The sequence below is a fragment of the Myodes glareolus genome, chromosome 11 (genome assembly GCF_982192425.1).
Source record: "Myodes glareolus chromosome 11, mMyoGla1.1, whole genome shotgun sequence".
NCBI lineage: Eukaryota > Metazoa > Chordata > Mammalia > Rodentia > Cricetidae > Myodes > Myodes glareolus.
In genome coordinates this window covers 35,801,731-35,826,103 of record NC_142036.1, presented here as the reverse complement: position 1 = coordinate 35,826,103, position 24,373 = coordinate 35,801,731, and the positions used below count along the sequence as shown (strand labels likewise).

General features: G+C 39.9%; 1 protein-coding gene and 1 pseudogene across 7 annotated transcripts in view; one reads left to right on the top strand and one right to left on the bottom strand.

Moving 5' to 3' along the window:
• Cep128 (centrosomal protein 128) overlaps positions 1 to 24,373 on the bottom strand; it is a 354,331-nt gene that overhangs the window by 63,882 nt on the left and 266,076 nt on the right. For 5 of the 7 annotated variants that reach the window (XM_085697793.2, XM_085697795.2, XM_085697792.2 and 2 more), the window contains 2 exons: positions 14,178 to 14,227; positions 2,192 to 2,281 (listed from right to left, as the gene is read on the bottom strand). In XM_085697793.2, coding sequence (XP_085553919.2) covers positions 2,192 to 2,281; positions 14,178 to 14,227 — 140 coding nt within the window. The remainder of the gene's footprint in view (positions 1 to 2,191; positions 2,282 to 14,177; positions 14,228 to 24,373) is intronic. The other 2 variants (XM_048449356.3, XM_085697794.2) reach the window with 1 other exon arrangement.
• Positions 14,913 to 24,373, top strand: part of LOC125409890 (mitochondrial amidoxime reducing component 2 pseudogene) — a 55,776-nt pseudogene continuing 46,315 nt past the window's right edge.

Sequence of the window (24,373 nt, the reverse complement as noted above, 5' to 3'; positions counted from 1 at the left end):
CACTTTTCAATTTACCCAACAATAGGTACTATTGTTTACTGCTACCTCATCACACTAGATACTATGAGTATATTGGTTATTTTAATAGCTACTTACATGCTTTTTTCCAAATTAACCTACTTAGGTTCCAAAACAACAAATCAGAACTAATGAATGAAATGAAAAAACCACAAGTGAAGGTTTCATCTTAAAATGTTGTCACTAAATGACAACTTATACTTACCAAGAGAAGTCAGTCTAAAGGGACATGTCAAATCCAGGCCTGGACTAGTATCTAATAATATTGCTTATCATTTGGCCTGGCGTGGCAAGTGTCTGAGATGCAGAGACAATCACAGAATTTAAAAGCAGACTCAACGTGTCTCTTCCACATTTCTAGTACATTCCTTGGGTAGGGTATAACTGAGCCTGCAGCTGGCTTCTGTGCCTGCCTTCTGCTGTGCTCTCGGATTAGCACTTAGGTTTGTGGTTTTGCTTGGTATGAGGTCATTACTGATCAACACAAATCAGCTGGCTGTTACAGAGAGGGTGGCACTGGAGTCTCACAAGGATGCCATGTAATTTCGAATCTACTGTAAGGGAAATGCAGAAGGGCCTGAGTGATGGTGTATGGAGTGGAGAAGGCAAATGGAGCAGATAAATGAAGCTGTGTGATTTGCCTCTAGATTTTGGACTGGAAAATATAGTCAGAAAAGAAATGGGGGGCGGGTTGCTTCAAGATGTTATAAATTCTAGCACTTAATTCTATGAAACTAGTTCCAAAGTTAGGTTTATTCACTCTATTTCAAAATCAAGAAGCAATCTTTTCAAATCAAGGGTCATTTCAAGATTCCTTCTTTAAGATACAATCTAATGGGGTATGTAGGCATGTGTCCACAAAATGTACCTTAAGGGAAAAAAATGAAGGTAGAAGACGGAATTATTGTTCTCCTGGGAGTTTCTAATTCCACACTGAAATGACTACCAGCAGGAAACAAAGGCATTTTGGTCACTGTGTGGCATCTGGGATACAGTACAAATAAAAATTATCAGCAGATAAAATATAGTGGTGGTGTCTGGGGCAATGTAAATGAAAGCTGATATGATTCCTAAGATTGACTATTCCCAGAGAGAGATGTAAGAACAGCAGTTGGGTAGTAGAGGAAGAAAGCCAGCAACTCAGAAAACAACACATCATAACTTTTCCAGGGATTTACACTTTAAAAAATAGAGTACAGGTCTCCAGCTGTGAGATTAGCCACACGTTTGCAAAAATGCTCTGAAGCCAAAGCAGGTCATACTGCAATGATGATGATGCCATGGCTTAGGAACAGGACTATGCCATGGAGAATGTGTAGAAAATAATAGAGTATGCTTGTGTTTTCAGGTAGAAAACAGATATGCACCAGACGGCCTCTAAAGGAAGCTGGCCCAAGGAAAACCGTAAGTATCACATCTCCTTTATTTCCCTCAAAGGCACATAACTCTGAGGCTTCTTGGAAGAAAATTATCACAAGAAAATCATTATAAGCATAAGCATAGGACCCTTTGCCTAAGCCCCTTCCTCCTGAGGACTGAATTAGCCATATCCTTACCTGTCCTGTATGCCACACAGTTGAATCAAGTGGACCACACAGTCCACTTGATGATGAAATGGTCCATCCCTGTACAATTCCAATAATGTACATCCTATTTTATATGCAATTATTTACTCGACACTCTGCAGGAAGCATATCAGGTAATTGCACACCTTTCGATACCACATTCCTCACGTGTGTTCCTGTGCATAGCTACTTCTCAGTGTTACATGTCAGAGGGACTGCATCTGAGAGAAATCAAGACCTGAGCTGGAAGTTTTAAAACCATCTATTTGGTTGATTTTACGTCACATTTTCTTCTTCCTATTCAGTTTGACTTAATTAAAATACTATTATTAATTGGTATTTTCTAATACACACAGACAGGTACGAAAGAAAGGAAGTTAATGAATGCAAAATAAACCTGCAATTCCTTGCCCTTAGGCAACCAATAGGAAGCTATTCTTTATATTTAATGATATAAGAAAAAAACACAAACGAATGATTTGTTTACATATCCCCATGGGAAGCATACCTGAAGCTGGGTTATCCTGTATGCCATAAAATAAAACAGATGTGTTTTTCGGCTATTCAATTTCAATATCCTAGATATTCCTATCTATGACATACTTAACTGCTTTATCTTCAAATTGAGCTGCATTCTGAGTTTTCACTGCAGACTGACTAGCTTCTTCCCAAGGTGGAAGTTTAAATAGCAGATTCGGCTGTTTGAGAGAGATGTGAGTTATCAAAGAGTTGTGGAACTCTCTTATCTTAAAATTATTGGGATGCTCAAAATAGTATAGCTATAAAATAACATGAACACAGACCATAATTTCCAACTAATTTTTTAATTTCTACATTTAGAGAAAATGATACCATGCAGTGTTTTAAAATGGTTCCCCAGATAAGTCCTTATCCGATTTAAAACCATGAAGTCTAGAAAAATCATCACATGAAATTCCATAGTGACCCCTCCAGGGTGATAAAGAATACAGTGAGTTACTTTAATGTGCCCACATCTTGATTTCACAAAACTGTACTGAAAGATGGAGATACTCTTTCTGCAAGTCTGAGAAGAGAGGGACTAAGTAGAATTATGGGTTTTCAGTAGCCAGCCCCGGGCGGTTCCCCTACCATGTGGGCTGCTCAGACTCTCAACTTCACCGTGGATAATGGACCCTCCCGGATGCTGAGTGACTGTATACCAGGAAGGTCTGATCATATGACATCAGACTCTTCCTCCATCTGCCAAATTACCCTAAATTTTACCAGCAGAAATTTTATCCTTGTAGAAGTGGAAGACTTATTCCTTACTCCCCTGTGCCAGTTGTCTTGCAAACGGTGAGCATTTTTCCCTTAGATTACCATGAAGCTAGTCCAGGAGCCAAGAGAGTTGACCAGATCCAGCCAGCTACCTGTATCATAGGATCATGCACTGAAATGGTCTTTATATTTCTCTTTTGGTTGAACAAAACCAAAGCAGAATAATACTACATGAGATTGCAGGAAATCAAAATTTCGGTCCATAAACAAAACTTTACTGGAACATAGCCTAGTGATTGCTTATGCCTTATCTATGGCCTTCTCCATGACACAATGAAAAGTGTGAGCATAAGACATGCACATCACAAGGCATTTAGAATCTGGACCTTTCAGCAAAGCGTGGTGACTATGGAAAGATATTGGTTCCTGTTAAGAATTACTTTCTGCTTCAAAAGGTCACTGTGTGTTTCTGGGGAAGATAAGATGTACACACACCTACACAGAGAGAGAGACACACACAGACACACGGTAGTGGGAAGAAGGGAGAGGAGAGAGAGAAGAGAGGAGAGAAAGGTGCCATAGTATTTTTACTCAACTTGAAAACACTCTTTACAAGTTGAGCATGCATAAATACCAATCCCACACTACAAACTATTCCTCAGGTCATTGCTCCCTCCTTATACCAATTTCTATTTTTCATTTCTTTCCAATGCCTTGTTTCTTTTCTTTCCTCCTCCTTCATTTCCACTAATTTCTGTACTTAATTCATTCACATTATTGAGACAGGCACCATGTTAGACATGGCATTAATAAGGGAGATAATTGTATTTTTTTTTTTTTGGTGGAGCTCACATTTCAAAGGAGGCAGGAACAATATAAATAAAGAAGGTGCCTAGAGATTGTGCCTGGGGTATGTATGGGTGAAGGTTTACTCTGCACAGGCTGGTCAGGGCCAGGCCTTATAAAGAGGCGATATCTGAGGTGATGTTTAAAGGATGGAAATGAGAATGTATTGAGAGATGCAGGGAAAAGTAAATTACAGGGGGTGAGCAGCAACATAAAGGTCCAGAGATTGGAAAGATTTTCCTCAATTCTAAGGTCTGAGAACAAGAGGGACACAGTGCACTCACTGTGTTGCCTGCTGAAGCATCTCTTTCAGTTGTCCACATCAAATAGCAACACTGATTTTTCAACGTTTGGATACCAAAAGTTGTATTAGCTATTTTTAACATATGTTTTTAATTTTAATATTTCCCTAGACTCCCAAGAACAGATTACTACAATTAGTAGTAATTTAATTTATCATTTAAAGTAAAAATTAGACTAAAAACATTAGTGCTGAATTTCCTATCATGTTTAAATGATCGAGCTCAGTCTGTAATACAAGTCTAGTCAAATCAAATTCATCTAATTCATGCTCTGTGTCTCTCTCTCCTTTTCCTCTTCATTGAGACAGGATCTTGGTATGTACGCTAGGCTACCCTCAAACTTACAATCCCCCTGTCCCAGTCTCCCAAGTTTTACTCTACCCACTCTTGGGAAACAACAAGTTGACCAAATCCCCTTCTTGACGGTCTGAGAAATGAAGCCAATGGAAACACAATAGGCTGACAATGAGGTTTTGTGAGCAAACAAGTACTAAATACTTCCTAGTTACCATGACTATTTTGTGTGCAGGTTTAGAGATCCACTGGAAAACGCTTCTGAGACCTCATCCTTAAACTTCCTTAAGCCAGAAGAGCACTCCTGAACCCCATTTTAAGCGCTATCAGATGACAGTGCAACAAAATGCATACAGCATCACAATAACCTTTAATGCTCAAATAAAAACAGTTATCTGTACATCTTTTTATACTTACTTCACTACATAATAAAAAGGGAATGTGATTTTGCTTTGTGTTTTAAGTTGGTTCCAATAATAGGCAAACTTTAACAAATGGGTTCAAATTCACTGGGGAAACAGCAAAAGGGTAAAGGAGCAATCCTAAGCTTAACTAGCCTAGACACCATGCAGTTACACAACACTGCTACTGTGCGGGCACCCCACTTCTTTGAGATGTAGACTACAGAATGCTCTTCACTATTGGGGAGCTCAAATCCTCCAATCCTGCCCATAATCATGGCAACTCTATAGATTGGCTCTCTCCTAAAAATGACATCTATTCCACCGGGATGGGTAATAAAGGTAGAAAATAGCAAGTAGGCAGCGTTTCCACCTCCCTTCGTGAATGAACACTATGATATTAAAGACATTGCATGTTCTTTATGGACACACCAAAAGAGTCAAATGTGAAAAAATAAATAAATTCAGAAAGAGATATAGTACAGAGACTCTGAAAAGCAAGGGTACATTAGAGCTAATTTCAGAATCTGAAAACAATCATGGATTATGAGATGAGGAAATGCTTATTAGTCATTTTTCCAGCTCATTTTAGTTTTACCACTTTTTACACAATTTAAAATTTATGGAAATGTTTGAATGGTGCCTTTAATTTATGCCAGAATATTTTGAACTTGGTTTCAGACTGAAACTGAAGAAGCCTTGGGAGAGTTTGAATAACAACTTCTTCAGTCTGTTTATTTAAAACATGATGAATAAGCACAGAGAAAAGGTGCAGAATTGAAAAAGGAAAAATGATCCTTTCTCCTTCCTAGAAGTGTTTGAGGTTTCTGGATTGTTCAGCATCTTGAACCAAGAGTTGTAATCCTGCTTGACTGTTAGAAGCCAAACCGTTTAACATTGTCCTCATCATTGTATGTGTGTAAACTTGGTGTCTAAGGGCTCCTGGGTAGTTTTAAAGTTATAGAAGATCAGTAAGATACTTCCTTAATGGTAAGTCCTTAGTGTTGTCAGACGACTTTAATGTGAAAAAAAAAAAACTCCACAAAATTGCCTATGGCCTTTTATTTTGAGGAAGTAGAATCCCAGGGTTTTAAGCAGTAAATATTCTGTGTCTGTCAATCAATCAGTCTTCTTTAAAAAAAACGAGAGAATAATAAGGAGAATAGTAATAAAAGAAAGAAACAGGAACCTAACCAGAGGGGTCGTAGTGGTCATTGTGCTCACAGGAGCCAGTGGACTTCCACCGGCCACACAGCTTTAGTGTTTCCATCCATCAACGAGGACAGCAGTATCTACAGTGGAGGACCGTGTGAGGACTGAATGGTATAGACTTACAAACAGCACAGTGCATCAAATAAAGAACTGCTGTGTGGCTATCAATTCAGAATTCCCCCGATTCAGGGTGTTCCCCCCCGCCCCAACTTGATGCACAGAACATCACTCTGGGATGACTTAACACAATCTCTTTGCTGTTAGTGGAGCTGTCTCTGCTTTGGAGACAGGTCTCAACTCTGGTAGACTGGCCTTGAACCTGGGGGCCACCATGCCTAGGTTTATATAGCCCCATCCTGACAGGAATTAGTAACTGCCACAGAAATGCTTGCTCAATTTAAAGAGTGTGTGGAATATCCCATACCCAGAAATTGTCTGAAGTATTTATTCACATTATAGAAAGTCAGTCAGAGACTGAAAAGGGTGAGAACCTAGAAATGACAATTATAGTTTCTTTTAGTAATGTCCATTTCACATTTACAAACTCATTCATCTTATTGGTCGATGGAAATGTGCTCTGACCAGAAAGGTATTAGTTATTAGGAAGATCTTAGATATTCGTTTCCAAGTTGGCTATTTACAGTAGTAATTATTTAAAATGTTGCACCTCACAACTGCCATTGTTAACAGACAGCGGAAGACAAAACATGGCTGCCTTCTCACAGGTTAGGCCTGTTTAAGGGTGTCATATGACATGCACAAGCAGTAAACTCTTTAGGAGCACAAGGCTGAAATGATCACCGAACCCCAGTGACAGAAGTGGAAATGCCCTGGGGGGGGGGGGGGTAAGGAGACTGTTGGCTCTGAACTTGTAGACTTTCCCAGACAAACTCAACACCATGAAACACCACAAGGAGCTGAGAAGATTTCTCCCTTTTCAGAACACACAAGCTGCTATTTACATCAAGCCCTGTGGCTCTGGAGCCCAGAGCCAGTCCTGAGTGAGCCACTGAGGAATGTGGGTGACCTCTGTGAAGTCAGCTGCCAGGGATGAGGGGCATGAAGTCCCATAAGCCCATCCTGCCTCGTGAGAGAGCAATTTATAAAGTCCGAAAAGGACACCACTGAAAGTATTCTAGTAAACTTGGCTCCAGAGTAAAATTGGAGCTTTTTAAAGACTATTCTTTGTCTCACACTTTGCAAATGTTTCCAAATAGTTTTTCTTTCTTTTAGGAGGCTTTCTTATTGACTAGACTCAAAACTGCTGAGTCCTGAGGATGTGTGCTTTTCATACTGGTAAATAAACAAAGACCAGCACGCTTTTACATTACTTTTATTCTCAAAAGAAAACAGCCTGGTCAATCAACATCAATATATTAGATGATAGAAGACTTCTCTTGGGGTATTCTATTTTCAAGTTTTATTCTGTCATAAATTGGAATTAAAATTAAGTTGCAAGTTTCAGATAAAATAGGGTGATAAAATTTAATGACCACTAAAATATCAGGTGGAATCCACTTTACTGAGCTCGTTTCCCTGCTCTCTGGAGGCCTCTTGATGTAGTAAATTGCAGTGTGCAGATCTAATGAGCTGAGACCCTGCTTCACCCCAAGACAGGCTGCTGATGTTCGTCTCTGCTGAGACCTCATGCCGAATGTGAGCCTTGGTAAGTCTCTTCACCTCTTGAGGAAATAGTCACTTTAATGAGCTATTAATTGTCTTGCCTTCAAAGTGGCAAAGGAAGGCCGGGCACTCCACGCCCATAACCATTCATGCTTATTTTTGCTGATGCCATTGCTTAGGACCACCCCTCCACCCCCAATGTCCCTGAACAGATGAACAGTCATTTCCTGAGTTGACAGGATGCATCCTGGGAAGGCAATGTGTAATATGTGTGTGATGTGATACTTTCTGGTTTCTAGGTGAATGGAAGCTCCACTCTCACTCTCAAGAGGACTCCTAGGATCAGGAATCCCTACCACACGGGTTTTTGGATTTAAAAAACCTTAAACACTTAAACCCAGTTTGTCAATTTTTCAAGCTGAGAATTCTCAAAATCCCCTTCACATCTCCCAAGAAAATGAGTATTTCTGGGGTGTGACTAGCTCTAGGTTGTCTGTGGAGAGAACAGAATCTACTTCTGCACTACCTCCTTTTGAAAGGCATTTTGAAGGCCTCTTAGTAGATGTCTCAACTTCTTCATTTGTGGACTGAGAGAAAGCACAAGCTTTAAGTATTCTACAGGCACAGTAGAAGCCTGGAAATGACCAAAGCGACCTGTTACCAGTTCAGTTTCTCCCTTGGCTGTTGAGGAGTGGGACAGGCAATCTCCTAAGTCCACTGAAATATTGATGTACTATCATATCAGCTTTTGCTAGGGCATTTATTTCCATGTGTCAGTAACATTTATGCTGCCTTTTCTTGTTCAGTTATCTTCAGCAATGTACCTGCTAACTCTATATTGATATCCTCTATTATAAAACCTCCTAGATCAGTGATTCTCAACCTGTGGGTCACAAACCTTTTGGGGTCAAACAACCCTTTCACACTGGGGGGAGGTTCACCTAAGACCATCAGAAAATACAGATATTTACATTGCAATTAATAATAGCAGCAAAATTACAGTTCTGAAACAGCAATGAAATAATTTATACTGGGAGTCACCACAACATGAGAAACTGTATTAAAGTGTTGCAGCATTAGGAAGGTTGAGAACCCTGCTCTAGATAAGTATTTGTCAGGCTTGTTTAAAAAAAAAAATAAAAACCTAGAAATTCATTCCTTATTCTATTTTTTTTCTCTTTATACTCGGTGCTGCTACAGGCTGCTCCTAAGTAGCTAGCATAAAGTAATGGATTCAGAAAATATTATCTTCTTTTTCCTATTCATTGTAAATAATTTGCCTAAGTACTACAGAGGTGACAAAACCAAATGTTATTACCTACTCCTCCAACTCTAAAATGCTTGCAAAAGCAATCATCATTATCATCAAATGATTCAAACAGAAGATTCAAAACTGTTAAAGCCAACAAATACAGAAATTAAATATTACTATGGATCATCTGAAAAGTAGAATGTCAGTAATATTCTTCAGGGCATAGCTCAGAAAAAAGACCTTCTAATGATTTACTTAATAAACAAACAAACAAAACTCTATTTAAAAGAAAAGATTAGCTTTCATTTCCAGTGAAACTTTCAATAATGTGCCCCCAAACACTTGTGGCAACATTTACAGATACCTCTACTAAGGCTCCCACACTCTTCCAAAATGGTGGAACTGGCGCTCTTATCCAGATCCACAATCAACCCTATCCTTTATGCCTGTTTTTTGATTCTTCTTTGATTTCATAAATAGCCAAATACCTTACTTCCTTCAGCATGCTCTCTCCTAATACAAATTTCAATTACAAGACTGTTCATGGAAGACAAATGACAGCAAAGAAAAGAGAGCTGGAGGAATAGAAGAGAGGAGGAAAGAGGGAGAAAGAAGAGAAAGGGGAGGAGATAGGGGGGCAGTGTACGAGGGATTCCACTTGGACAAGAACTTCATTTGGGTACTTTGATGCTGTATCTCAGATCAAGGCACCACATCTGCCATGCATCAGGTACAAGAACACACTGAACATGTAGAATTCAAACTCAGTGAGGACCTGCCGGGCAACAAGGTCCCCTTCTGCCTGGAGTGCAGAAGTTAGAACTCCCTGCACTCCTAATTCAGAAGATATGTAATGCCACCCCAAAACATGAGGGAAAATAAAAAGGAAACTCACTTCATCTAAACTTTAACCCATTTCAAATAAAATGGAAAGAAAGATGACTGTAAATGAGCAAATGAGGAGGGGCCTAAGAGTTGTTGGGTTCTCTGCTTGTGGCTCCTTGCTAGCACTCTGAGCTGCTACTTGTGTGAGTGTGTTTCCAATGTGTGTGCAGGCTCACATGTGTGCACATGGAGGCCAGAGGACAACATCAAGTGCATTTCCTCAGAAGCTGCTCACATTTTACTTATTATTTATTATTTATTTATTGATGCAGAATCTCTTACTTGTCTGAATTCACCAAGAAGGCTAGCACGCTGGGCAGACAAGGATCCGCCTGCCTGCCTCCCAATACTGGGGTATACCACCAAGGCAGCCAGCTTCTACATGCATTCCACAGCATTTTTCTGAGAGCCCTGTGGTGCTTTCTTAATCAAGTGTACTTTTGTATTGTGGGGTTTGTATAGCAACATAAAGGAAAAAATATAAGTCATTGAGAAATGAGTCATATAGGTTGATACCTGAGTAAATAAAACAAAACCAGCCATCACCAGCAAGATGCCAAGCCAGGGCACACATTTCAATAAATTAATGAAAAATGATTACATTTGGGTTTCTACCAGTATTGAGATTGAGGATGAGCTCCGTTTCCTTCTATGTATCTCAACACCACATGTAATAGGACTGTGATATTGCACCACACACCATACTTGGCTTTAGGAAGAACAACACGCATGTAACTGCAAATGAATGTCACAAAAGGAAGCCAGGCAATATGAAGCGCCAGTGACAAATTTTTGGTAATTACAAACTACATTGGAAACATCTGGCTGTCACCCATTATCTCCACCGTTTGTGATTCTTTGGAAGACTGACAGGTAGTATTCTCCTCCTGCCATTTTATCCTTGTCTGGTGTCTCTTCATACACTTCCAAGGACGCACTGAGTGCAGCTAAAGGAGAAGAAGGGCAGAATAGGAGGAGGGGACGGCAGACAGGGTAAGGAGGGAAGAGAGAAAGCAAGAAGCAGATGGAAGAGGAGTGAGGGAAGAAACTGAGTGTCCTCGTTAAAGTTTTTAAATGAACAATGACAGGGTGAGGGTAATTTTCCAGTGGGTGGGCCTTGAGGAGGTGAGTGGGGGCTGCTCATCTGCTCAGGCTGTAGAAACTTACCAGGAACACACTATGGCCAGGCCCGTGCTCACCATTACATACTTAGAAAATGAAATGCAGGAGAGTTATACAACAGGCATAACAGGATTAAAGGGGAGTAAATTTTCGTTCACAGAGCTAAAAAGAATCATAGATACAACAAATATTTATTCAGTTCTCTTATCTACTTCCCCTTGATATGAAAAAAACACAGACAGTAAGCTGCATGATACTGTGTTCTTTTGAAGTTTTCTACTTTACGTCTTTGACAACTTAATAGGTTTTTGTCTTTATCTGTGATGTAAATATTGGTATTCCCTGTGATCCAGCCTAGGCTTTCATTTTTTCTCATTCGCCATATTTCTGTGACTGTTAGATCACCCAGCTGCTGTGGACAGCAGTGTCAGTGACATCCAACTCTTCATGCCCACTTCAAACCCCTCTGAGTTGTAGGCCCGGGATCATCACATAAACACGCCCTACCCTGGACATTTCAACATATCAGTAACTAAAACAACCAGGCTCTGACACTTATTAATGAATATAACCATCATGAAGGGGTGTCATCATGCAAGCCAAGAGCTTTGCTTAATATATTTTTACTTCCTAAAGATTAACCCATTTTTTATTTTTCTACTTCCATTTCCTTATTTCCTTCCTTCTCTTTCCTTTCCTCCTCTCTCCCTCCTTTCTCAATCACAACATACAATAAGAAGTCCCTACCCCTCCTCATACTGGCTGCTGTCACCTAATGTAAGGCACCACCGTCCCTTGGCAAGAGACTCACAACTGCTAGCTTGAGTGCCCTCTTCGCATTCAGTCTTAACCTGCCCCCAGTTATTTCCAACTTTACAATCAGATACATTCACGATACAAATTCCATCACACTGTTTCTATGCTTTAAACCCTCCACGGGTTTTACATACATCAAATGTAAAGTCCAAATATGTACAAAGTCACTGGGCCTGTGTTTACTCTGCACTCCTGTCTGCCTCTCCTCTGTCATGCATGACTCTCCTTCACAAAGAACTACAAACAGCTCCATAAAGCTGGGAGTGTGCTCTTCTACCACAGCTTCCCCAGCACCTAAACTTTTCCCAGCTTCCCAAGCTTGCCTAGATAACTCACATTATTCACTTACACACTGGCTTTGGGAAGCCCACTCCGATCATCATCCCATGGCAGGTCAACCTGCTTTCCATCTGTTCATCGGCCCTACTGACAACAAACAAGGACTAGCATCCTTACTACATGTCGACACCAATACATTTCCTCTAAGAGCATTTTCCAATATTTCATTGTGAGCATCCATTTAATGGTGATCCATGACTTCTGATACTAAAGGTAGGAATATATCTGCAGTACAGACACGTGTACCTAACTACCTTATCTAACTACCTAGTACCCTAGTGACATGTACAATATTTTTGTTCAGTTAATATTTGCTCGGTGAGTCAGTATAGAAACTGATTAGGTTTAAGGACAGAGAACACTCACCAATACTTAGGAAAGTATTAAATGTAGACAGACTGTTTCCCATAAGTATACACACCCTTTTAAGATGATAATAAGTTACTATTTTGGGCTGGTCTAAACTAAATTAAACACTTTAGGGAGTTGCCCAAGATTACCCAAATATTCAGGGGCACACCCAAGCATTAAAACCCAAGCTCCTGACTTCTACTCTTTGCTGTCAATGTTCTTTGGAAAGCATTTCTTACCACAGAAGTACTGGGTTAAGAACTCAGCTTACATACTTAAGTGGCCCTTTCTGGATTCTCACCTATGAATTTCTGGAGCACAGAAATTTAGGGATATATTACCAGCTCCATGGGCTTTTCCTCTATTCTTTGCCAGTTAAATAAGTCTTCTCTGCAATGTGCCTATGAACTGTTCTCATTTTGAGGTGTCATCTCCCTCTACTGAAATACGTAGTATCAGATATTAGCACCAGGAAAAGTGGTGGCAATGTTTTTCTCTCCTGTTGCAGAATATCATGGTGTACAATGTTTATCTGTAAGTGCCCATGGAGAGTTGGCTGGTTTGTCATTTTGCAGTGGTGGACATTTTGGTAAAAATAGTACCAATAATCAATAAACATTTGAGGAGCAACATAGGATACTACATTTAAGGAGACAACTACAACATTCATATTAGGAGAGGCATAAATGACCTGTGCTACCATTTTAAAAGGCTAGGTATATCTAATAGATAAGCTTACACATGCTATTCTGCGGTAAGTGGTGACTGTAACACAGTGCTTTCTATAATAGCAATAAGCACCACTGGTACTAACTTCAGAGTGAGTGGAGTGGAAATACTGAATATTCTTCCTTGCTTCGTGTTTGTTCAGTTTTTACACCTCAATTTAATAGACAAAGATATTTTTTAAAACCCTTAATCTATACAAAGCTATCCATAGCTAACAAATGTCACACTTACTACATGTCCAGAACTATACCAAGCATTTTCTATACCGAGCATATACAGTTTTCTGCTAATGGAAACATCATCAAATGAAGAAAATCCAACCAAAAACCATTTCCCTTGCTTGCTGTGGTTAACCTGACCCATTCTTCATTTACCAAAAGCAAACATATTCACCCCTAAAGCACTCGCTCTAGCTCATTAATTTATCCTCCAGTCTGGCTTTACTGCTCAAGACCCACAAAGATCTCTAAATGCCCCAAGTATTTACAGTGCTTAATCTCCAACATGACATTAAGCGAACTCCTTCTGTCAGGTGAGTAGGGTGATTATATCTGCTCTAATGAAGACAGACAGGTGGATTACCCATTTGTAAGTCAGCCCTGTGGGAAAGCAGGGAGGGAGTTCTTTTAGATGCTGATGGAACAGCAATTGCTTAGACCATGGAACTCTTCATTAGAAGTCTAACAAAACCTTTCAAACATAATTTTCCAGTCTGAGAAATGTGCATGCACCCATGGCAAGGTGGGAGTCTATTCAAGGCAAACCCTGCCTTCCATGGATGTGGTAGTGTTCCTAGTTCATCACTGGTATATGATGTCCACTGAGGAAGAATTAGTTTGACTTTTAATTGAAAATATAAAAATGCATTCTCATTAGCCAGCTCTGCTTTCAGGGAGCATGTTGTGTTCATCTCTGAATGCCAAGGTACCAATTATATCACATCAAGGCATACCAGTTTTTCAAGAGTAGCCTAGGGGTTGAGCTGCTTGCCTTTTTTGATGGTAAGCATTCTCAAAGACAACTAAGGGAAGCAAATTCAGACTTCAACTTTAATATTCCTATATGGTACTTGTCACCTCATGTGCTGGAACAGTCTGAATATGGTAATAAGAAGAGATAGCAGATGAGAAAAACAAATGTTTTTATCACAATGATACTTGTCCTATCTGAGAATTGAATTTACCTGTAGAGTTTCCATTTCTTCATCTTTTTTGTGAGTTTCTTCCAACAGACCTACAATAAGAATATAAACACCCATGAAAATGCAATGTAAAAATGGGTTACTTCTTAAACCAAAGGCTTGTCAAGGTACAAGAAACAGTGTCTATGCCCTCTGCTTCCAACTGTGCAAGTACTCTTAACTCTTAACCCTGTCAACCCAAAGCCAGATGAAAGACTCATAACAGCTCAATTAGACACCAAAATAACTTACTGATATCTGAATCATTTGATCCAATCATTACGTAACTGACAAGTAACCCAAAATTACTTTAAAAAAAAATTAAGGTACAAGCTACTTTCTCTTAAGTTCTCAAGCCAAGTCCCATCCCCCAGGTCAATTTTTATAACGAAATCACAACACCCTGAAATGGCGAGTGCTATGAATGGAAGCAGAACACCATGTCAACTATAAAGTCACAGCATTATTAATTATCATTTTATACTGAGAGTGGGAGGTATTACAGGTCTATCTGACCAAGAGCTTGGCACAGTCTCCAAGAACCGAATGGGAGAAGGGAAAGCAATCAGCTGAAGAGAGCAATGCACCTCACTGCACGAAGACAGTCATAGCTCCCGGTGCATTGATTTATGCACTTGCTATAAAGGAAAATACGTTTGGCAAGCAAAATTTCTGCCTCCAGCTACACCACACTGTGCTACAATCTTAGCAGATTTCACAAACCTAAGGAAGGTTGGGATGAGTCAGAGCTTGGATGGAACTGTCAAGAATCACCTTTACCAGTGCACATTAGAAGTGGCATTGGCACTTACACTGCGCCTGGTTTACCTTACTAGAGGCTGTGCTGCATACTGGAAGAGACCCGACAAACATATCAGAAAGGCAGACACAAACATTTTAGCAAGTGCGAAACTTGATGCAGCGGGAAGGAGTAAAAGTGAGCCTGGTGTAGGTCACACCCCACAGCTGTGGCCCAGAACTGTGGAGCAGGTAGGTGAGAATGGATGGCAATGCCCCTTTGAGATGGCACTAAGAAGGCTGCAGAGGTGGAAGGCCGTCCCCATAAGATGCAGTGCTGCACTGGAGACTCACAGGACGTTTCTGCTCTGTATTCTCTAAAGGAACCGAGTTTGACTCCAAAAGCCTCCCCAATTGAAAAGTGAATAAACATAAGGCAGAAAAGTCCTGCTTGGGGGTAAATTTGGAAGCAGATTTTCATTGACATTTCCGTTTCTTAGCAACAATGTATGGAAACAAACTGGATTGGCCAGTGTCCTCAGCTATCCAGCCCCTCTACCATTGCACAGGGAGCTACTTTCTGACTCTAGACTAGCCGTTTGACCCAATTTCACATAAAACCTCTCTCACGGGTTTTTACAGATTTGTAATTTTTCACATGGAACTGGCATTACCATGTGAACCAGCCCCACACAATCTGCTAATGACATGAGACTCATGTCCCAGGATGCTTCCTACTCCTGTCATCCCGAAGGCTGCTCCAACAGGCAGCCAGGAAATGCCCAGAAGCAGAGCTGCCCAGCTGATCTTAAGGTGACTACGGATGACTAAAACTGATGCCCAACAGAGAGTACACAAACTGCCCAGTTGAGTTGGTCCAACTAGAGAATCATGGATTTGAGAATGGGACCAGGAACCTGTTTTGCAGAAGCCTAGCTCCTGGTCATATCTGAGAAGCAATGATGCTCTACTGCCACAGCCTCCCACAATAAAGCGAATAAATGGTAAAGCAGCATAGCACTGCTTTAGAGCACATTTTGGGAGAGAGTTTTCATTGGCATTACAGGTTTCTTAGCAAAAAGGCATATAAAAAATAGGAATGAATCTAGGAAAATACAGAAGAAGATGGCCAAAGACGTGAAGGAACATGATACTGTCCCCACCGAGTGTGAATAGTGCACCTTGCTATAATGAATAATTTTGTTGTTTTCACAATAAATACAGAAGGCCATCTTTAATCTCACAGTGAATATATAAAATCATAACTAACCTATGTAGTGTTAAAGCCAAGCTGAGAGCCTTGTTCTCATAACTTATAACCTATCTAGCATAGCACACACTCACTTGCACCACTCAGTACTTAATTATATTCTTCTCTCTCTCTCTCTCTCTCTCGGAATATTATTTTAACTAGGCAAAGATGTTCATGCTACAGAATATTACTTAACTACATGAAGATGTGTTAGACTTGTTTCTGCTGTCTTTGATAATGATTTAAAGATGTGTTACTTTTGTTTGTACTGTATTTATTTAATTGTGAAAAGATGTGATGCATTTGTTTCCTCTTGCCTGCCTAAGACACCTGATTGGTCGAATAAGGAGGTGAATAGCCAATAGCTAAGCAAAATAAGGGGGGGGGGGAGGGATAGGCAAAGCTGGCAGGGAGAGAGAATAAATAGGAGGAGGACTCTAGGCTCGAAACAGGAAGAACAACAGAAGGAGGAGAGAATGAGAGAGATGCCCAGGGCCAGAAACTAGGCAGCTGCCAGTCAACCAGACAAGAAAAGCAGTGAAAGTAACATATACAGAAGGAAGAAAGGTAGTAAGTCCCAAGGCAAAGGAGAAATAAAGAGAAACATGTTATTTTAAGTTAAAAGAACTAATCAAAAATGAGTCTAAGCTAGGCCAAACATTCAAAATTATTAAGTGTCTGTGTCATGATTTGGGAGCTGATTGGTGATCAAAAAGAAAAAGCCTGTTTGTGTGTTTGTATGTGTGTGTATGTCTAGAAAGAAAAATTAAAATATATATACATATATATATAATAGCTAAATATATGTGTGTGTATATATGTGCACACACACACACACACACACACACACACGTGAGACAAGGTTTCCTCTGTAGATTAGGCTAGCTTAAAACTCAAAGCAATACGCCTGTCTACCACCAGAGTGCTGGGATAAAAGTGGGTATAACCACAGCCTGGCTTGGTTATATAATTTTTTTTAAAAAATTGATTCTATTTTTTAAATTTTATTTATATATTTTTATGTGCTCTGCATGTACACCTGCAGGCCAGAAGAGGGCATCAAATTCTAATACCGATGGTTGTAGCCACCATGTGGTTGCCAGGAATTGAACTCAGGATCTCTGGAAGAGCAGTCAGTGCTCTTAACCTCTGAGCCACCTCTCCAGCCCCCTGTTACATAATATTTGAAAAGTGCACGCATTTACGTTCCTCTGACTTGCTTTAGGAACCTTCTGATATCAACAGTCAAGACTTCCCCATCTTTCTAACAACTGCTGCTCTTCCTTTGAAAGTTAACTTAAAACTTCCAAATTGCATTGTTCAGATAACCTTTGAAGGGAATGAAAACTGGGATTATGAGCCTGTGCTGGAGAAACCTAGCTCCTGCTCATGGCTGAGAAGCAATACTCTAATGCCAACAGAAGGGAGCTAGAAGAACACAGTAAGACAGGGTGGGAGGAACACAGTGTTCTCCCACTCGTGTGTCTAGGACTGGCCCCTCATCCTAACAAGAAATCTTAAGCTCACGGTCTCCTTTATTATCTGATGACAACCACCTGCCAGAGAAGCGGCTGTGACTGAACAGTGTCTATCGACAGTCCTTAACAAAAAGGATTTAGGGAAAAAGGGGGGCAGCCTGAGTGCTTTTTTTGGACTGGCACCAGCTTTTAAATTAGCTGATGCTAACTCATTCTGATACATAGTGTTTGGAGGAGAAATCTCTCCTAGAAAAAAGCAGGAAAGCATAGATGGGAACTGAAGACTCTAGCTTCATTTGGTTCCACTTCATGTTCTGTTAGGTTACACATCATGGCATCAGTTTTGGTAAGATGTTTTTGTACCACTTCCTTTGTCACTGGCTATTTAATGAAATTAGACACTGTCTTATCTTATTTACCTTTTTCCTGGCTTCATAAAGCAGCATGACCAAGACACCTAGTTGGTAACTTAATTCTTCTTAAAAAAGCTGAAGTTCAACTTAGATATAATTTTTTCCCTTTAATCTATTAGTGTAAAACATTTCATTCCCTCCCTAACATAGGGCAGGTGATACTGGGCAGGAAGACACTTAAGATACAACGGCATTTGTGATAACACTTTGGGCAGAAGAATATTGGAGTTTAGACAGAAGCTTTCTCTGTGAGGTGCGGTATGTAGTCAGTCATGAAGAGGCCCTACTACATGTACTTGTTTGTCTTGTCCTTTACTAAGAACAGTGGATAATACAAAGTCTCAAAAGTTTGATTTTCAAATTTAGTCATGTATCTTTGTTTGTGGACAGTAATCACGATGTAATAAAACCAATAAAATCAAAAAGCACATAGCATCCCACAAGGGCCGACAAATAATAGATTTAATCTCTTATAGGTGTGGTGTACTCCTGATAATTGAGACATTAGCTGTATACATGAAACAATGGTGATTTTATCTTCTTTCTTCCTTGAATATCCAGATATTGTAATTATTGGCATTTTAAGAATAGAAGAAGCTAGGCGGTGGTGACGCACACCTTTAATCCCAGCACTTGGGAGGCAGAGGCAGGAGGATCACTATGAGTTTGAGACCAGCCTGGTCTACAGAAGGAGTTCAGGACAGCCAGGGACACACAGGAAACCCTGTCTCAAAAACAAAAACAAAAGAAAAAACAAAAGAAAAAAGAAAGAAAGAGAGTAGGAGAGAGAACAGAAATAATGTAAGCCAAAATTCTCATTTTCTCTAAAGAAAAGAGCTCTATTTATAAGTGAAATACACATATCTAGTCTATACCTCTAACACATGATTCAGAAGGCTGAAAGGAAGCTGCTTTAGGTGAAACTGAAAGGGGTACCTGGTGACCATCCACTAAGCCTCCCCCCTATTTTGAGATAGACCACCATAGTGTCATGGTGGGACTGTATGCTTCAAATGACAGTAATTTGAGAGCCCCCGATCTAAGTTAATCTCATATTATACAGATAAGGACTGAGTTCCATGAACCTTGGTTTTCACACAAACAAAGACTACCCTCCTCTACATTTAAAGACTTTTACTGAAATGTTATCTCATTCCTCTTCAACCACACATGCTTTTACACTGTCTAATTCTTCCCCAAATGGAATGAAAAACATCACAGAAGCCCAAAATTCTGGGACAAGGCCACCAATGCCTAGGTGTCTACACTGAAGGTCCTCCAGTCCAGGTAGTGTTAACAACATGTGACTGACAGGAAGCAAATACTCAAACAGTTGAGAAAGCAGCCATTTAGAATACTCAGCATATAGCAAACACAACATATTATGAAACAAAGCATAAGGAAAAGGGTCTGGTTGTCGTTCAACGAACATTGAATAATTTTCCAGCTTAAAATGACATGGGCCAGCAAATATTCTTCCTATTTCATTATACTAGTCAAGGTATTAAGGTAAAAATAATCAGATATGTTTGACTTTAAATTAACACTGTTGACTCTCTGGGTTCCATATTCATGTGCTAAGTCAACCATGGCTTTACAATGTTCTTTTATAGCTATGTATGCAGTGAACATTTACAGGTCTTTCCTAATGTTGTCAATGTGCCCTAAAAAGATAACATAGCAACTATTTATGTGTCATTTGCATTGTGTTGGCTATTATAAGAAATGGAGGGATAATATCACTGAGATGGTTATATAATACTACCTTAATACTACCAGATTTTAGTTTCTATGTAAATGAATCCCCAGCATGTACTGAGACAAGTACATATACAAAACCACTTAGAATAGTGGCAGGTACATAATAAAAATGAGACATGTTGCTATTTTTTAACTTACCCTAAGTATCCCTTGTAAAAATTAATAAAATGTATAAAAGGTATCAGCTATAATTTTAAACAAACCGAAGAGGACATTCAGCACATTGTTTCGACACTCCACATAAGACAGCAGGCTACATTATTAAAACTCAGTCATTTCTACGGTCACCAACTGTCTATCAGTGAACATGCCACAATGAGCTAAGTTTCTTCACCAGACTGGAGCACAGAAAACACAGGTTAAAAAGAGCAGCACAAAACCTCTGTCTATCCTTTGTGGCTTGTGAGACACTAAAACAACATACTAGTCCACAGGTGGGGCTGAGCCAGCCCAGTACATGGTAGTTCAATAAACAAATGGTTTACAGGCCACTGTCTGTCTTGGTTATGTGGCAAGACATATAAACACAGGTACTCATGCTTTCATTTTAAGCTAATTTATTTTTGGGGAAACATTCCCCAAACTTCAACAGTACAGAAAAAGCATAATAGTTTACGCCATTCCACCTTGCTACTTCCTAGCTCTGGGGTTGAACAAAACCAAGCTACAGAATGAAAGTTCTGGTGCAACCAACAATTAGGCTTAAAGACAAAAAGAGAAAGTAAGGCTGTGTCCACTAAACAATAAATCACCGTCTTAAATTGGTCCAAATTGCTTTAAAAGATGTGTGACTAACAAAACGTAAAAGAGAAATGGGTGACTGGGTGATTGACTGTAAACACTCCTTCAAGGTTAAGTCTCTTATGACCAAAGGAGGGCATCAAGTCGTGCCTATTCCTACAGATACTACTTCTGAACTGTTCACAGAGTAAGGACTTTGAATCTCAATTCCTTAGGTTAGAAGGCAATTTTTCCAGGACTGTGGGTTATGCCAGGCCGGATGTCACTATGACAGGTACTGGCTATGCTTCTTGAGGCTGGCAGACAGTATCTGCTTTGATATGTTAATAAGCACCTTAGTTAGTCATTTGCCCAGGGTTAGAGACCTAACACAGGGTCCACTCTAGAGCCAAACCAAATTTGAGCTTTTAGAAGAAACTTCTCAGATTTCTGCACATACTATGATTTAGCTGTAAACAGACCCTGAAAGGGGAATGCTGGAAAGGAGTAGAGCATGCTTGTTACAAAGTACAATTAAACATCAAATACCAACAGTGTCTGCTTTGGGAATTCCCACAGACAGCATGTATCTACGTGTCAGTGCTGACTTTGCAAATGAAGGAGGCTTGGCATAACCTCTAGAAGCTAGAAAAGACAAGAAGGAGAGCAGTCTTGACTTCTGTCCATGCCAATTCAGACCTGCAGATCAGTCATGTAATAAACTGGTGTTCTTTTCATCCACTAAGTTTGTGACATGTAATATAGCAGAATAGGAAAGCCACACAATTTAAAAGTTTTAAGAAGTGATATATTTTGCTGACAAAATTGGGAGCATGGGGGTGGGGGGAGAAGAGAGGAAGGAAGGGAAACAGGAGGGGAGAAGGGAAGAGGGGAGGAGAACTTGAAGGAATCGAGATGGAGGAAGGACAGATATGAGAGCAAGGAAAGACATATCTTGATTGAGAGAGACATTATGGGGCTAGCAAAAATCCTGGGACTAGAGAAATTCCCAGGAATCCACAAGAATGACCCCACCTAAGACCCTAAGCAATAGAGAGGGTGCCTCAACTGGCCTTGTCCTGTAGTCAGGCTGATGAATATCTTAAATATCACCACAGAACCTTCATTCAGCAACTGATGGAAACAGGCAGAAACCCACATCGGAGCACTGGACTGAACTCCCAAAGTCCAGCTGAAGAGTGGGAGGATTGAGAATATGAGCAAAGAAGTCAAGACTATGATGGGCACACCCACTGAAACAGTTTACCTAAGCTAATGGGAGCTCATCAACACAAGTCAGACAAGAAAGGAACCAGCACAGGTCCAAACTAGTCCCTCTGAATGTGAGTGACAGTTGCATGGCTGGGGCAGACTGCAGGACCACAGGCAGTGGCACCATGATTTATCTCTACTGCTTATACTGGATTTTTGGAAACCTATTCTCTTTGGATGGATACCTTGCTCAGTCTAGATATAGTAGGGAGGGTCTTGGACCTTCCCCAAAGCTATGTGCCTTAGCATCTTTGAGAGTGGATAGGGGATGGAATGAGGGAAAAAGTGGAGGGGATGGAAGGAGGAGAGGGAATGGTATGTAAAATGAAAAAAAACATAGTTTCTTTATAAAAAATAAATTAAATTTTAAAAAAGAAGTAATATATTCTACAAAGAACAAATTTAAGGGCATGCTTGACCAGCAATCATGGGAGTAGGTAATCAACATGTCATTCCTATGGTACAGAGGACACTAAGGAGATGCACAGAATTGAATAAAGGCCTTGCAAAGTACTGTAGCAAAGTAGCAACAATCAAAATACGGTCCTTCAAGGCAAATTTTTAAATGTTACATTTGTCATAACTGATGACTCCAAAGAAGAGTCCTATCTTTAGATCCTCCAAAAGTTTTTAATAATGTTTTCAAAAATTACCCCTAGTGCTAACCCTATGCTGGAGTATAATTATCCAGACAAAGGTATACAATTAGGAAATTCCTCTAAAAGGAGCATGCTGATGTGAACAAGAAGATACAGGGTAGTGTAAAATAGTCCAAGGGAAGAAACCGCTCCTTAGCATGTCTCCAGCACCTGCTTGAATGCCTGCCTCACAATCTACCTGGTATTCACATGTAATTTTTTTAAATAATGAAGACATTCATAAGATTCTGAGTCATAACTGTCAGATGTATGCTATTATCAAAAACAATGAAGACACATTTATATTAACTGAACATTTTACCTGCATTAATTATTCTGTATTAAGATTACAAATTCAAAAATATAAATGCCATATAAAGAGCAGGAAAAGAAGACACGCGATTAACAGTTAACAGGACAAAGAATGAGCAGTTGTAGTACAGTTCTGCATAATGCCAAGACAAAAACAAGGCACAGACAAGAATCCAAACAGAATCGGTAACTCACCATCAGATAGCAATCATGTGCTCACACACTGGAAAATTTCCAAATTTTGATAAACACAAAAACTTCAGATTGAAGAAACCATGGGAATGCTAAACAGAATAAACCCAAGGCAGCACATACTGAGACACCTCATACCCAAAGTTCCTGGAAACCAAAGATAAAACATCTTAAAAGCAATAAGGAAAAAAAAAAAAACCATTTAACTCTAGGGGGAAATAATCAGAAAAACACAGATTGTTCCTATTAGAAATCACCGAATCCGTAAAGAAGCATCATTTTTTTTAAATGTTAAAGGAAAATGGCTAGCAACCTTCTATTTAGTTAATGTTTTAGGAATAAAGGTGAAGCTAAGACTTATTTCCAAAGAAAGATTAAATTAATATGTATCCAGGAGCCTAAAGGAAGGTCTCTAAATGGGAAGGAAATGTACAGAGAAAGAATCTGAGTTTACAGCAAGGAAAGACAGAAGCAAAACCTTGAGTTCCAGAGCCTAAGGAGACAGTTCTGTTGGTGAAGGACTTGCTGTGTAAGCATGGGGTCTAAGAATTAGATTAACCAGAATCAACACTAAAAAGTCAGGGACAGTGGCACACACTTGTTAACTCCAGTGCTGGGGAGCCCTATTCCTGGGAGAAGCTAGCCTACTCAGGCCAACTGAGAGACCCTGTGGCCAAAAACAGTAAGATGGCGAATAACTAACAAAACAAAAGTTGACAACCTCTGGCTTCTACATGTACATGCACAGGAAAGCACATGCACCCCCATTTCCCACATGTAGCACACACACATACATACAAATCAGTAGAGGAAGGAAATTTAGGAAATGTCTCAAAAGTGATTAAAAAACCATATGCCAAATTCATGATTTCAGTGAATTTATTAAGGTAGTTTGCCAGTAATAATCGTGAACTTGACAGGTTATAAACTCACCTAAGAGACAAGCCTCTGGGAATAGCTGGGATAGGCTATTTCATTAGGTTAGCCCTGGGCCTGCCTGTGAGGGCTAATCTTGATAAGGTTAAGTCATGAAGATTCACCTTAAAAGTGAATGGTATCATTCACTTGGCTTGGTCCTGAGCCGTATGAAATAAAAACAACAACAACAACAACAACAAAACTCAACAACAAAAAATGCAAGAGAACACAAGCATTCAGAGTTCTTTGTTTCTTGACAATAGATTCAGGGTGACCTGCTCCCCCGAGCTTCTGCTGCTGTGGTTTCAGTGCAGTGATGGTCTATAACCTGGAGCTTGGAGCCAAAGGCAAACCCTTTCTCCCAAAACATGGCTTTTGTCCTGGAATGTTGTCACAGCAAGAAGAACAAAGACAGTGTATTCAGAGTTTATTTTCCAAAGAGCTCCTAGGCATCATGGGAGGAATTCCTTGTACTACTTCTCAATGAGGCCCAGGAATTCCTTGT